General features: G+C 41.0%; 1 protein-coding gene across 5 annotated transcripts in view; it reads left to right on the top strand.

Moving 5' to 3' along the window:
- PHF20 (PHD finger protein 20) overlaps positions 1 to 15728 on the top strand; it is a 97307-nt gene that overhangs the window by 35396 nt on the left and 46183 nt on the right. For all 5 annotated transcript variants that reach the window (XM_089673281.1, XM_089673284.1, XM_089673285.1 and 2 more), the window contains exons 3-9: positions 3549 to 3720; positions 3928 to 4012; positions 4328 to 4407; positions 9405 to 9789; positions 10568 to 10669; positions 12007 to 12219; positions 12297 to 12491. In XM_089673281.1, coding sequence (XP_089529407.1) covers positions 3549 to 3720; positions 3928 to 4012; positions 4328 to 4407; positions 9405 to 9789; positions 10568 to 10669; positions 12007 to 12219; positions 12297 to 12491 — 1232 coding nt within the window. The remainder of the gene's footprint in view (positions 1 to 3548; positions 3721 to 3927; positions 4013 to 4327; positions 4408 to 9404; positions 9790 to 10567; positions 10670 to 12006; positions 12220 to 12296; positions 12492 to 15728) is intronic.

A 15728-nucleotide genomic window follows, 5' to 3' on the forward strand; every position in this document is an offset into this window, starting at 1 on the left:
ATGTGTGAGGAAACTGGAGTATCTGGAGGAAACACAGGGAGAACATGCAAACTCCAGGCAGGTGGTGCCCTGGTTGGGATTTGAACCAACGACCCTAGTACTGTCAGGCAGAAGGGCTAACCATTTACCCACTGTGCTGCCCATAGTTTACTACTGGTAATGAGATCTTCCAGCACAGTACCAACGGTTAATTATGATATATACATAACTCCCCTGACCAAACATTACATAGAATGAGAAAACTAGGTGTTTTTAAAGTGGACCTTGCTTTGTGCACTGGTGTGCAGTCATGTTGGAACAGGAAGGGGCCATCCCCAAACTGTTCCCACAAAGTTGGGAGCATGAAATTGTCCAAAATGTCTTGGTATGCTGACACCTTAAGAGTTCCCTTCACTGGAACTAGGTGGCCAAGCCCAGCCCCTGAAAAACAGCCCCACACAATAATGCCCCCTCCACCAAACTTTACACTTGGCACTGCTCTCCTGGCAACCACCAGACCCAGCCACGTCCATCGGATTGCCAGACAGAGACGTGTGATTGGTCACTCCAGAGAACACGAGTCCAGTGGCGGCGTGCTTTACACCACAGTATCCGACACTTTGCATTGCACTTGGTGATGTAAGGTTTGGATGCAGCTGCTTGGCCATGGAAGCCCATTTCATGAAGCTCTCTACACAGTGTTATGCTAATCTGACAGTCACATGATTTTTGGAGGTCTTTAGCTATTAAATCTGCAGACAGTTGGTGACTTCTGCGCTTTGAGCGCTTCAGCATGTGCTGACCCCACTTCGTCATTTTACATGGCCTACCACTTTGTGGCTGAGTAGCTGTTCCCAGTTGCTTCCACTTTTGTTATAATACCACTTGACCGTGGAATATTTAGTAGCAAGGAAATTTCACGGAGGCACAGGTGACAACCTATCACAGTACCACGCTTGAATTCACTGAGCTGCTGAGAGCGACCCATTCTATCACAAATGTTTGTAGAAGCAGACTGCATGCCTAGGAGCTTTTTTATATACCTGTGGCCATGGAGGGGATTGGAACACCTGAATCCAATGATTTAGAGGGGTGTCCCAATACTTCTGGCAATATAGTGTATGTGGCCTCACAGAAACCGGTTGTTTTCTGTGTATATATGTGAGCACTTTGTGTCCTGTACGAACGATCAGAACCAGGAAGCCTGGTTACTGATTACCTGATTGCTGCAATAACCTCTGATTGGCTCTCAGAGTGATCAATCGCTGTGCAGCCTGCCCCTGTTTTTTTTTTTTTTTTTTTTTTTTTTTTTTCTCCCTTGAACGGAGAAAAAGGATATGTTGTAAAAATGGGTAGATCAGGGTTTGATCTGGGGCAGTGTTAGTTAGGGTCAGGGTCAAGGTTTTGGGTCAAAAATCAGGATCAGAATACTTTAGGATAAAAAAACAAAAAAAAAACATTTTTTCAGTGTTTAGTATAGGTAGGATAAAAAAAGAAAAACCGAATGTGGAAATACTAATGAAACCAAAATGATGCAGCGCTACCCTAATAATAAAATACAATATGGCAAAAACAAAGTGACATAAAAAAAAAAAAAAATATACACACACACACACAGTGGGGATCCAAAGTTTGGGCACCCCAGCTAATAATTTGTATTAATGTGCATAAAGAAGCCAAGGAAAGATGGAAAGATCTCCAAAACGCATCAAATTACAGATTAGACATTCTTATAATATGTCAACAAAAGTTAGCTTTTATTTCCATCATTTACACTTTCAAAATAACAGAAAACAAAAAATGGCGTCTGCAAAAGTTTGGGCACCCTGCAGAATTTATAGCATGCACTGCCCCCTTTGCAAAGCTGAGACCTGCCAGTGTCATGGATTGTTCTCAATCATCGTCTGGGAAGACCAGGTGATGTCAATCTCAAAGGTTTTAAATGCCCAGACTTATTTGACCTTGCCCCAACAATCAGCACCATGGGTTCTTCTAAGCAGTTGTCTAGAAAACTGAAACTGAAAATAGTTGACGCTCACAAAGCTGGAGAAGGCTATAAGAAGATGGCAAAGCGTTTTCAGATGTCAATATCCTCTGTTCGGAATGTAATTAAGAAATGGCAGTCATCGGGAACAGTGGAAGTTAAAGCAAGATCTGGAAGACCAAGAAAAATATCAGACAGAACAGCTCGCAGGATTGTGAGAAAAACAATTCAAAACCCACGTTTGACTGCACGATCCGTCCAGAAAGATCTGGCAGACACTGGAGTTGTGGTACACTATTCCACTATAAAGAGATACTTGTACAAATGGTCTTCATGGAAGAGTCATCAGAAGAAAACCTCTTCTACGTCCTCACCACAAAAATCATTGTTTGAACTTTGCAAATGAACATATAGACAAGCCTGATGCATTTTGGAAACAAGTTCTATGGACCGATGAGGTTAAAATTGAACTTTTTGGCCGGAATGAGCAAAGGTACGTTTGGAGAAGAAGGGGCACAGAATTTAATGAAAAGAACCTCTGTCCAACTGTTAAGCATGGGGTTGGATCAATCATGCTTTGGGGTTGTGTTGCAGCCAGTGGCACAGGGAACATCTCACGAGTAGAAGGAAAAATGGATTCAATAAAATTTCAGCAAATTTTGGATGGTAACTTGATGCCATCTGTGAAAAAGCTGAAGTTAAAGAGAGGATGGCTTCTACAAATGGATAATGATCCTAAACACACCTCGAAATCCACGGGGGATTACATCAAGAGGCGTAAACTGAAGGTTTTGCCATGGCCTTCACAATCTCCTGACCTCAACATAATTGAAAATCTATGGATAGACCTTAAAAGAGCAGTGCGTGACAGACAACCCAGAAATCTCAAAGAACTGGAAGATTTTGTAAGGAACAATGGGTAAAGATACCTCAAACAAGAATTGAAAGACTCTTGGCTGGCTACAAAAAGCGTTTACAAGCTGTGATACTTGCCAAAGGGGGCAGTACAAGATATTAACTCTGCAGGGTGCCCAAACTTTTGCAGACGCCATTTTTTTGTTTTCTGTTATTTTGAAAGTGTAAATGATGGAAATAAAATCTAACTTTTGTTGACATATTATAAGAATGTCTAATCTGTAATTTGATGCCTTTTGGAGATTTTTCCATCTTTCCTTGGCTTCTTTATGCACATTAATACAAATTTTTAGCTGGGGTGCCCAAACCTTCGATCGTGTGTGTGTGTGTGTGTGTGTGTGTGTGTGTGTCAAAAAAAAAATCAGTGGATTGATCTTCTCTGGGGATCTCAAAATAAAGTGACAGAATATTTATATACGTGCCAGTAAATCAGTGGATTGATCCTCTCTGGGATCTCAAGTGAAAAAGTGATCACACCTGGTATAAAAAAACCAGGAACCAATACACCCACTATCCAAAATCGGATCATACACAAATAAGCGGGAATCCCTAAATAGGGATCAATAAATTAAATGTAATGTGAAAATGTACATTAAGCCCATTTCGAAGTCTTGCTATAATTCCAATGATTTTTTTTTTTTTTTTTTTTTTTTTTTTTTTACTTTTTCAGGTATGCTGCCCATATTGAAGAAATAGACTATGAAGAAGGTAAAGTGCTGATCCACTTTAAACGATGGAATCACAGATACGATGAATGGTTTTGCTGGGACAGCCCTTACCTCCGTCCCTTAGAGAAAATACAGCTAAGAAGGGAAGGCCTAGTAGAAGAGGATCCCCCTGTGGTAAGTTATATATTTTTTAAATGTGAAGTCTGTTTATATTTGGGGGGGGGGGGCAGCCCTGTAGTCTTTGAAACTCCCATTTTTATTACTGTATTGATTAACTATGGTCTCTAAAACCATTGAAATAGGGGTGTGGGCTTCAAGCCCCTCTCCAGTTTGTAGGGATCCTATCAGAAATTACTATGAACTATTTTTTTTTAATTTTAGGTGTTTCGTGTGAATGAACAGGTCTTGGCCTGTTGGTCTGACTGTCGATTTTACCCAGCAAAAATAACATCTGTAAACAAGGATGGTAAGGACAATGTTTTTTTGCTATGGGGGCACTCGGGCAGGGGAGGGAGCCAGGAGTGCGAGGTAGGTAAGAGTGACGATTTTTTATTTTTTTGTGACTATTTATTTTTTTATGTTTTTGTGTGTGTGGGGTGTTTCCTTTTTTTACAATCACTTTAATAATTGAATGTTGTAGGACCTGAGGATACGAATGTATTTGTAAAAATTGCTCCAGGTTATTAAAAACTTGATCTCTTCCATCTTTCCTATTCTGAAGTGTGTTTTTAACACAAAAGTGACTTCTCAACTGAACTTTTATTTTTCTTCTTTGTTTCAGGCACTTACACTGTTAAATTTTTTGATGGTGTTGTTCAAACAGTCAAAAATATCCACGTAAAGGCCTTTTCCAAAGATCAGGTAAGTTACGTACGTGTGTGTGTGTGTTCATCCCCCCCCTTCTTCCCATTCGCATTTCTAGGAGCAGCACAGTTACTCTTAATTACAATGACACCGTCTATTGTTCTAAAAGATTTGTTTTTTTTTTTTGTTTGATGTTTTTTACTAGATAATTTTTAAGTGGGACACCGTACAGAGATTGCGTATTCCAATATCGCAAATTTTGCATATGGATCATGCGATTGTCTGACACATAGATATGAAAACAGTAACTTTAGTATAGTGAGGTTGAACTTCCGTGAAATATCAAAAAGGTAGCAGAGAAGAGGGGCTTGGGGAGACTAGGCTGGAAAGAATTGAGAAAGGAATATGGAAGGGATTAGGTACAATAGGTAGTAAAAAGGGAGGGTTTGGCAGCTGAGGATACTTAGCTGCTATTTGTAGAGATGGCTGAGAGTCATAATTCAGGAAGACAGCGATCAAAGTTTGTAGGTAAATGGTATCCTAAGGTTCCTAGACGTTGAGGAACTTGTGTGGAGCCTTGCAGTTTACCTGTTAGTGATGCTAAACACAGGACCCTGCATTCACTATATCTGGTCTTCCACAGAACATGGAAATGCAATTATTTTAGTAAATATAAACTGCTAAATACCTTTTCTCATCAGCAGTTACAGCAGTCTTGTGACTTCAGCAGAGCACTGGTTAAAGCTTGTAGGAGTTTTTTATTTTTCCATTAGGGGGATGTTAAACCTCTGATCCTCTGTCTGGGCAGTGCTGATTGGCCCTGTGCTGATCACATGCATTCTCCCAAGAAAAAAAAAAAAGCTCTAGCAATACACACCAAACTGAGCAGGTGCATGTGACCACGGGTTCAGTCTGTATCAGGTGGTCAATTCAACAAGAAGAGGGGTAGAGGATAAAACAGCCTTTTTACACAATGCAAAGGATTAACCCCTTACGTTCCACAGTGAGTATAACGAGCATGCCTTACTGCATATACAGACTGATTTCACTATTATGGTTTAGTAACACTTTAATATCCATTGTACTCTGGATTTAATCTTACACTTATAGGGTTTCTTAGACCCACTTTTTAGCAATTGTCTGTTTCTCAGCTGTTTAGAATGTGAGGCACGAGTGTAAATTGGTACTTTTGAAATAGCATGAGGTTTCTGACTTAGAAGAGCTGCACATGGCTACATAGTAAGCGATTACTGGAAAAGATCATGTAGGATTCTGTACACTTTGCGATCACAGCCTTTGAATGTCAGGGCATGTCCACCAGGCATGTAAAAATGTCCAAGCAGCTGCGAAAACCATTATTTACCTGCATTGTGCAATCATTCTGCACAGAGCAGCCCTAAACCTCCTCTACTGGGGTCCCCCACTGCCTCTTGGCTCCTTCTCTTCTCAAACTTCCCCCAATAGCAAACTGCGTGATCCTGAGGTATGCTATGCATCTATAGACACAAGTGGCAGCTCAGCCCTGCTCCCTCCTCACAGGCTTTGACTGATAGCAGCAAGAGCCAATGGCTGCTACTGCTGCCAAGTCTCCTGTGAGAGGAGAGAAGAGCTGCTGCAAACCGCCACAGCGCTGGAATGAGATCGGGCTCAGGTACGTGTTTGAGGGAGCTGGGGGGAGAAGCTTTTGTAAGGTGTGTGGGTTTTGTTTTTTTTTTTTTGTTTTTTTACCTTTTCAACCACTTTAAGGTTGTCCCATAATCAAAAGAAGTGTCAGATGATGGGATTGGAAAGGGAGGAGCTACCACGAGAACTGATCTGCAATAAATTATGTATGGACAATGGATTGCAATAAATGGGTTCTAGAGTGACCTAAAGTAGAGTTTCAAAACTGACTGATTTTTTGTATGTTGATTAAGGTGCGCAGCCTCTTTGCATCTGTAAATGTTCAGAACCCCTAAACCTCCATTGGGTCTGGTTTTGCAACATATGTTTATAGTCTGTCTGCTGTTCTGTACAAAATGCATTACTTGGAAGTAATTTTTATTTTTAAATTTAAACTTGGGATTATGGTATAATACGAACAGAGACTAAATTTAAATGAAAAATCCAAATGATGTGATCTATAATATAATAATATAAACCAAACCTTTTCTGTTTGTAATCTGCTGTAAACCATGCGAGGGTGCAGTGACGTTGTTTCATTGATCATGTGATGGTGGTTGAGTCTAGCGATTTGCTTGCAAAACCAGGGCATCAACACAGGGAAACTGGTCACTGGTCATGTTTCCTACTAACTGAACATGCCGGGTACTCAACTGGTTGTATAGGAGCTGTGGAGCAACATGGGTATGGCAACTGTAAGAGAGGTGGGTGTGTGCTGGTTTTTTTTTTTTTTGTGTTTTAAGAATCTTTTCTGGATAGACATATGGGAGCCATCATTGCTGGTTTTGTTTGTTGGTACCAGTTGAATGGATGGTAGGATGATAACATGGTCCCTATTTTAACCACTTCAAGTTCGGACACTTTCACCCTCCAGCTTTCAGCACTATCACACTTTGAATGAAAATTTTGCGGTCATGCAAAACTGTACCCATATGAATTTTTTAGCATTTTTTGAGACAGAAAAAGCTTTATTTTGGTGGTGTTTATTCACCACTGGGATGTTTATTTTTTTGCTATGTAAATGAAAGGCCAAAAATTTTCACAAGTGTTTTTTTTCTTCTAACATTTTGCAAATAAATAGTATTTCATCATAAATTATGGCAAAACTTAATCAGTTATCTTTTTAGTAAAAAAAAAAACAAAAAAACCCAAATTTTAGTTTATAACCAACAATTTATAATTTTTAAACTTTTTTTTTTTTTAATTTTTTTAGATTTTTGTTTTGTTTTTTTACATACTGTCACCCTAGCAGTAGTGCCACCATGGTGACACTGTACTAGTTGTAGGGGGTGATTAAGATATTATTTTTTTTTTTTTTTTTTTTTTTTTTACACTGATTCCTTTTACACCCATAAAGGCTGTAAAAGCAATCATTTCTCCTTCACTCTAGCTGCATTCTTGCAGCTATTGAGAACTACTTTGTGAGCTGTGATTGGTCACAGCTTATCAAATGGTACGAGGCTCTTGTGAAAGCCTTATACATGTGAACTCTGTGATCATTCACAGATTTCACACGTAAGCAATGATGTCACAAGTGACATCTTGCTTACTATTCTGCATGTGATCACTGATTGGCCAATGAGTGATCATATGATCGGGACCTTGCACAGAGGTCCCGTCCGCCGATCGGTGTTCCACTGGGAGCGTGCACAGCTAGAAAATGCGGGTGCCGTTTATGAACGGCAACCCGCCCCTGGAGTGCCACCGTCCTGCTGTGGTTTAACGTGTGTGTGCGTGTGTGTGTGTGTGTGTGTGTGTGTGTGTGTGTGCGCCTTTTTAACCACTTCCTATCCGGACACTTTTACCCCCTTCCTGTCCAGGGCAATTTTCAGCTTTCAGCGCTATCACACTTTGAATGACAAGTGCGCGGTCATGCAACACTGTACCCATATGAATTTTTTACACTTTTTTTGAGACAGATAAAGCTTTATTTTGGTGGTATTTATTCACCGCTGGGATTTTTATTTTTTGCTATACAAATGAAAATGTCAAAATTTTGAAAAGTGTTTTTCTTATAAAATTTTGCAAATTAAATAATATTTCATCATAAATCTTGGCCAAAATTTATTCCGTTATCTTTTTGGTAAAAAATAAAATACGCCAAATTAGTTTATAACCTAAAATTTATAATTTTTTTAAACTTTTTTTTTTTTTTTACATTTTTATTTTATTTTTTTATATTTTCTTTTTTTTGGGGGGGGTTTTTTTACATACCGTCACCCTAGCAGTACAGTGTCACCATGGTGACACTGTACTGCTTGTGGGGGGTGATGATTTATTTTTTTACACTGATTTGCTTTTACACCCATATAGGATGTAAAAGCAATCATTTCTCTTTCTCTCTGTCTGCATTCTTGCAGCCATTGAGAAATACCGTGTGAGCTGTGATTGGTCACAGCTTGTCACATGGTACAAGGCTGTTGTGAATAGCCTTGTACCATGTGACCTCTGCGATCATTCACAGATTTCACACGTAGTAAGCAATGAATGTCACAAGTGACATCTTGCTTATCACTTTCCATGTGATCACTGATTGGCCAATCAGTGATCACATGATCGGGACCTCGTACAGAGGTCCCGTCCGACGATCGGTGTTTCACTGTGTCCGGAGGACACAGCGGGCATCGGATCGCGGTACTGCGCGCGCTCCCAGGGAGCGCGCACAACTAGAAATGGCGGGTGCCATTTATGAACGGCAACCCACACCTGGAGTGCCACCGCCCTGTCGTTTAAAAACAGCAGGCGGACGGCAAGTGGTTAAGGGCAGCCTTGTCAGTACTGTACAAAGCAACAGTCTTGATTGCCTAATAGTTATTTTGTTTTCCTATCCCGGCATGTTGTTGCTGTGTAGGTGATCACGAAGGAAATGTTGGACAGATTCAGGAATATTAAAGACCCCACTTTAAGTCCCCAGAATACCCTAAACTGTGACTTATACTGAAGAGAAATACCCTCTTAATGTCTGAGTACATCCCATTTATGTCTGTTAGACATTAGTACACAGGGGTGAGCAGCCTGGCAAGAGATTTTGACCAGCCAGGCTGAAGACGGTGTGGCAGACCGCAAGTGCTGGAGGTGATAAGTGAAGACTTTTGCAGGAAATAGGGAGAACATTGCTAATAAAGGGTGAATTTTCCCAGTGGGGGAAGAGAATTATAAACCAAAAGGGATCGGTCTCTTCCCTGGTAAAGTTTTTTTTGCGCTGTATACACTTGAAACATCGAATTAATGCATAACTGGTTTAAACTTTTTTTTTTTTTTTTTATACTGCTGTTAAAGTTAAACTCCACAAAAATAGCGTCTTGTAAAAGTAAAAACCTTCTTTTTTTTTTTTTTCTTTTTTTTTTTGTGTGTTTTTGGAGCACTGTGTGACCAACATTGTCCTTTTTCAGGCTAATGTGTCTCGTTCAAAGCCAAAGGAGAAAACGGTAGAAAGCACTTCACCTTCTGATAAGCACAGTGGAAAATTTAGAGAACAGAAAAAATCTTCAGAAAATGCTACTGTAGAGAAAGAGAAACCTCACAGTACAGATAAGAAGCCATCCCAGGCAGATAAAGACAAAAAGCCAATTGCCTCTGAAAAAAACAAGCTCCCTGAGAAAAACTTTGTGAAAAATGAGAAGGAGGACAAAGAAAACATATCGGAGAATGAGAGAGAATCCTCCGCAGAATCCCGTGCAGAGGAAAAGGGCGGACAGAATGACAACCTTAAAGCATCGCATGAAAATGGAGAGCGGAGGAGGAAACGGGAACGTTCATCTTCTCTGCCATCATCTGGTAGGTGACTGAGCCAAGCTGGCTTGGTTTCCTTTACTCCATGTGAATGACCAATATGACTCCCAATGGCTGTACTGGAGATTTTCAGTCTTCTAATCAGTTCCAATTACTGCAAATGGAATATAGATTAGGAAAAGATCTGAAGCATCTGCTTGCAGTGGCATACAGTCATGATTAATGTTTGTTGGATAAGTGAAGAGATATGTTCACAAATTTGTATATTTTGGCCCTCCTTTTTGTTTAACCTCTTAGCTCTGATGCCTCCCAGCCCTTTAAGAGTTTCAGAAGCCGGAAGGCGGGCAGGGTTTTATGGTCATGTGATTTGCAGTCACATGATCGTGAGTCATGGACATATGTGCAGTACATATGTATTTTCTAATTGCACAAAAATATGCGTCCGCTCGGCATCAAGGCGCAGACGCTGAGAGGCCGCATATTTGCGTGTGCTCGGCATCAAGGGGTTAAGCTTCCCTCCAAGGCAAACTGCTAAACACAGATGAAATGCATGAATGTGGCTGTTTTACTGGTTAAATAATTTATATTTCTGTTCATCCATTCCTGAGATGTACAGCAAGCAGCTGTATAAATAATCACATGATCAGGAATCCTACATATCCTTGATGATATCTCTGGATCCGGAAACTACTAGTGGCAGCCAAGTTCTAATTCTGAGCATACACGTGGGAGAACATGGCAATTTGCTTGAAACCTTTTAATTTATTGTGGAGAGGTTGGTAAAGGGTTCACTCCTAAAAATGTTTTTTTTTTCTTTTGATAGATTCTTCTTCACAGACCCTTCAACCAGTAACATTGGAACTGAGAAGGAGAAAAATCTCTATTGGCTCTGAAATTCGCCCTAAGCGCCCACGCCTGGAGAAAAGTAAACCTACATGTTGTAATTGGTTTTAAAGTCATACATGTTCACTTGCTTGTCCTTCTTTCTTCTTTTTTTTTTTTTCTTGTCACCCGTTTGTGAAAAAAAGGTGGTCTTTATGATGAAACTGATAGTAGAGACCAGTCAGCTTCAGGTTTTTGTGTTTTTTTGTTTTTTTCTCAAACCTTAATTGAACAATCTGAAGTTAGAAGCTGATTGGCTACCATGCACAGCTGCATATTATGGAAGCCTACGGGGCACAGAAATGCGCTATGCTGCACTGAAAGAAACCCCTTTAAAAAAACAAAAAAACAAAATCTAACTACCATGTTGCTTTGCACCATAGAGAATGTGTTTTCCATCCTGCGTTGTGGCCGGGGCGGGCTGACCATTTGGAAACTCTGGCACGGCCCGGGGTCAGTAGGGTGCCCCATGAGATGCCCCTGGTACCTTTTTCATAGGCTTTTTTGAGTTTGGGCAAGGACACAGGGGCCCCATGATACCCTATTGCCCGGGGGCCCCATGAGTTGTCAGTCTGCCCTTGGTTGTGGCATGACACAGGTAAAATTTCACCAGTGTGAACAGAGACTGAAAGGAAAGTAGGTAAAATTGATATATTTGGTGATGTTAGACTCTTATTTTAGGTATGTAATAGACCCCAAATCCCACAACACAATGCAGAATACAGTGAAGAATTGAAAAGCACCACCAGCATTGCATTGTGGAAGGTGATTGAGACATGCCTGTTCAACTTTCTAAACAGTCAGATGTTGCATAGGACTTTTTGGGTCTCTTGGGAGCATCAAAGTCCTTGTGCTTTTGTAGGTCTTAAATGTTTACACTGTATGTCCCAAGTACAGGTAAAAAAAAGTGTAAAGTAGGCTGAAACACTGTTCTGAACATAAGATCTACACTGCACTGTTTTGTCAAAAGGCTTCTTCTGGGCCTAGAGAAAGCAATTCATTACCCATCTTTCAGACTTTTGCTGCTTGATGTGGTAGATGTTTTGTGGCTTTGGCTGTGAAGGTTTATTCTACCGGGGGGGTGGGAACTAACTGCACTTCTAATCCACCAGCAGCCTCTTTGCCAGCATCTTAAGTTTTTGAATTGCTTAGTAAGTTGAAATGTATAGGACCATGCACCCACCATAGTACCACCTTCCCATCATGCATCCAGCCTTTGCTTGATTTTGTAAAATGTAATTTTTGTTGTACAGCTAAAGGTTTTGCAGTCATCAGGATGTGATTTTTGATGTTGAGTAAATACTTGAATCTGACGTGGAGAGTTTGCAAAATTCCAATTTGTATATCAGTCTGCCTATTGACTTTGGTTGTCATTTGCAGAAAAAAATGTTACTGTAGATGCACCTTCTTCAAAAAAGGAAAATGGGCCTGACAAGGATACACCGCCTCCTGAAGAGGATGCGGAGGAGGAGGAAAAGGATAGCAAGCCCTCTCCAAGTGAGAATCCAGAGGACCATTGTTCTGTGGAGGTTGCCACGTCTGTTGTCGAGACAGAATCGTCACAGGAGGATGCTTCACCAGAGGAACAAGAAGGTAAACCGTATGTTCATCTAACAGTTAGAAGAGACTTAATCTTTGTAGTAGTTACACTTTATTTTTTATGTTTATAGTGAAGACAGAGGAGTATGCACCAGCCGAGCCTGAAACTCCTGAAGTGAAGGAGCTACCATCAGTAGAAGATTCCATTGAGCCTATTGAAACCAATGTTGTGAATGGTGTTTTAGAGGTCAGACCTGAGGATGAAGAGAAAGACCTTCCTGTACAGAATGACGCTGAAGAGGTCCCTGCTGTCACCACAGTATCAGGTGAATACTCCTTACACAGATGTCATTTTGGTTTCCCTACAAAAAATGTTTTAACCCTTGTAAGTATTTTTCTTTTCAAACTAAATGCCTGTATTTGGTTGTATATTTGGTTGTAGAGGGATGACTGTGTTTGTGTGCCCTGCTTTATCTTGTGTTCCTGGTAATAGGCCAGTGTCCTGTGAAGTATCCTTGGTGGCTTTTGTGGTGTCAGGAGTGTTGTAGATCATGCAGATTCAGCCATATTACCTCACTTATTTGAGGATACACCAGTGTTCTTGGCTTTTGGAAAGTTATCAAGATCGAAATATTGGAGCAGCCAGTGCTGGTTCTGTTTTTGCGGCGCAAGCTCTATAGAACAAGCTGGTTCATGTGTTATCTGGACAAGATCCAAAATCTTTTTTTTTTTTTTTTTTTTTTTTTTTTTTTTAAAGCAGGGTTTTTCAAACTTATTTTTCAGGCCCCACCAACAGTTTGATTTGCTGCTAGCCTCCCGTACATAGAGGGAGTTTTAGTGTGTTGGTAGTATGTGTTAATGTGAGAATGTAAACTGTTAGAGCTTTAAGATGGCTTTGAAAAACCCTGGATCAGAGAAAATGATCACTTTGCCTGTTCAGGCGAAAGTGACAGGTTATTTGATATGATTCCCCACCCTCCTTTTCACTGAACTTTTTCTTCCCCATGTTCCCTCACTACTGTCTATTGAAAACCTCAAATACTAGATAAATCCGGGTATAGGGGAGCTTGTGACCATCTCTTCTTCCTCTCAGGATCCAGTCTTTGGGAGTGAGCAATGTTCCACAAGGGAGAATGGTCATTACTCTGTTAAAAATGTAACTGCACTTTAGTTGGGGGAAACATTATTATAACCACCTGAGCCATTCTTGGTGTTCTGAGGGAAGCTGCAGTTTCGGCATTTCTATAATGGACAAACCTTTAAAGTGATAGTAAAGGCATTTATTTTTCTTTTAAATAACAAATGTTATACTTGCCTGCTCTGTGCAGTGATTTTGCACAGTGCAGCCTTGATCCTCCTCAGATCCCCCTCTGTCGCTCCTGGCCCCTCTCTCCTGCTTGGTGCCTCCAGCGTAAGCAGCTTGCTATTCGGGGCCCCAAACAGGCTCGCTCCCGAGCTGCTGCTCTGCATGTCCATTCACAAACAGAGCCATAGCTTGGTTCCACCCCTCTCTCTCCTTATTGGCTCACTGGCTGTGATTAACAGCAGTGGGTGCCAGTGGCTCCCACTGCTGTCTCAGCCATTGAGGAAGGAGAGTCTCCGGAGAGCTGAGAGGCTTGTGTACATCGCTGGATCGTGATGAGGCTCAGGTAAGTATTGGGTGGGGGAGGGGGTGTGCTGAACACAAAATGTTGTTTACCTTTATGCATAGACTGCATGAAAGTAAAAAAAAAAACCTTGTGCATTAAAGCGCAGCTCCACCCAAAAGGGGAAGTTCCACTTTAAGGACTGCTCCCCCGCTCCCCATTAAGGATTAGCACTTTTTGGGGAGCAGGTACCTGAATTTGACAGGTGTCCGATTAGGAGGGTGTCCTCCCTCCCTTCCCTGTAGTCTTTTGGGACACATGACAGGTCCCAGAAGACTATAGTGCAGTGCTACTCGCGCATGTGCAATGGGTACCCGGCTGTGAAGCCGCAAGCTGTCACAGCCGGGTGCCCACACTGAAGATGCTGGTCTCCTGGAATACAGGACGGCCTGTGAAACGGCCTGCAGGGGACACACCATGGGACCGAGGGACAGGTAAGTGGCTGTTTTTTAAATGTCAGCAGCTACAATTTTTGTAGCTGCTGACTTTTATTTTTTGATAGGTTGAGTGGAACTCCACTTTAAGCATTATCTTAGTGTAGGCTTCTGAGATAATTAGCGAGCCTTGGAAAAAAGTAGGAAATTACTTTTTTTTTTGTGTGTGTTGTAAACTATAATGTGCAGAACTCCTCCTGGTTGCCATTTTGCATTGAGTTCTTTGACAGTTAAGGTTAAGGCAAATTGAAACAGGAAATTTATGATAATTCATTACATTTTTAGTTTTTTTTTTTTTTTTTTTTGCATATAAAATTGCTATAAAACCCATTTTGTAATGCAACATTATTATAAATTTCCTGTTTCAATGTAAGTTCTTGCATACACCAACATGCGTGAATGTTATTCTAGATTCTCACTGTTCTTTGTACATTACAGCATGTGTGATCACACATACGTGTAGGTGTGAATAGGCCTATATTGCTTCCATTCTTTACTTTTGTATATTAAACTGCATATGAACCAGCCCTCTAACAAAAAATGAAATTTTATTCTTGAATTGCATTTTTCCTGCATGAAAATGGATAGGTGTGAATGGGTCCTCAAGCTTGGCACTACCTCAGGGTGGCAGAGCAGTGTGGGGATAAATTATATCAGTGGGCGATGTGAAAAGGCAAAGTGACAGGTTTTCGTTAAAGCAAGTGGATTCTTTTTGTCCTGCCATACTGTAGTGAAAAATCATTTTATGCTGAAAAAGTTTGCATAAAATTGTATATCCTGGTTTATAAATGGCTTCATGCCAAATGACTTTAAGCGGAGGGGACATGTACACCGATCAGGGCACTGATGATCAGTGTGCCCTGATGATCAGTGTAGCCCCAGCAGTGCCAGCTGTCAGTGTCCATCAGTGCCACATCAATGCCACATATCAGTGCCTACCAGTGCACATCAATGCCACATATCAGTGCCCATCTGAGCTGTCTTTCAGTGCCTCCTATCAATGCCAATCAGTGCTGCCTTTCAGTGCCCATCAGTGATGTCTGTCAATGCCTATCAGTGCCACCTATCAGTGCTGCCTATCAGTGCTGCCTTTCAGTGATGCCTGTCAATGCCCATCAGTGCCACCTACCAGTGCCTCCTCATCAGTGCCACCTATTTCATATGGGTACAGTGTTGCATGACCACACAATTGTCATTCAAAGTGTGACAGCACTGAAAGCTGAAAATTGGCCTGGGGGGGGGGGGGAGTGGGTATAAGTGCCCTGTAGGCTAGGGGTTAAATGGTGTTGCCTCAGAAGGGGGGTAGTCTTATACGACGAGTATAGCCCAAAACCTATGTTTTAACTGGAAAATTAGGGGGTCGTCTTATACACCCAGTCGCCTTATACGCTGGACAATACGGTAATAACTGATGAATCAACCATTAAAACAGAACACTCAGTTTTTATTTATACAAACTTAAAAAAGACATGACACATTGAAA

The sequence above is a fragment of the Staurois parvus genome, unplaced genomic scaffold (assembly GCF_062004578.1).
Source record: "Staurois parvus isolate SC_StPar_1 unplaced genomic scaffold, SC_StPar_1.0 ptg000137l, whole genome shotgun sequence".
NCBI classification, from domain to species: Eukaryota; Metazoa; Chordata; class Amphibia; order Anura; family Ranidae; genus Staurois; species Staurois parvus.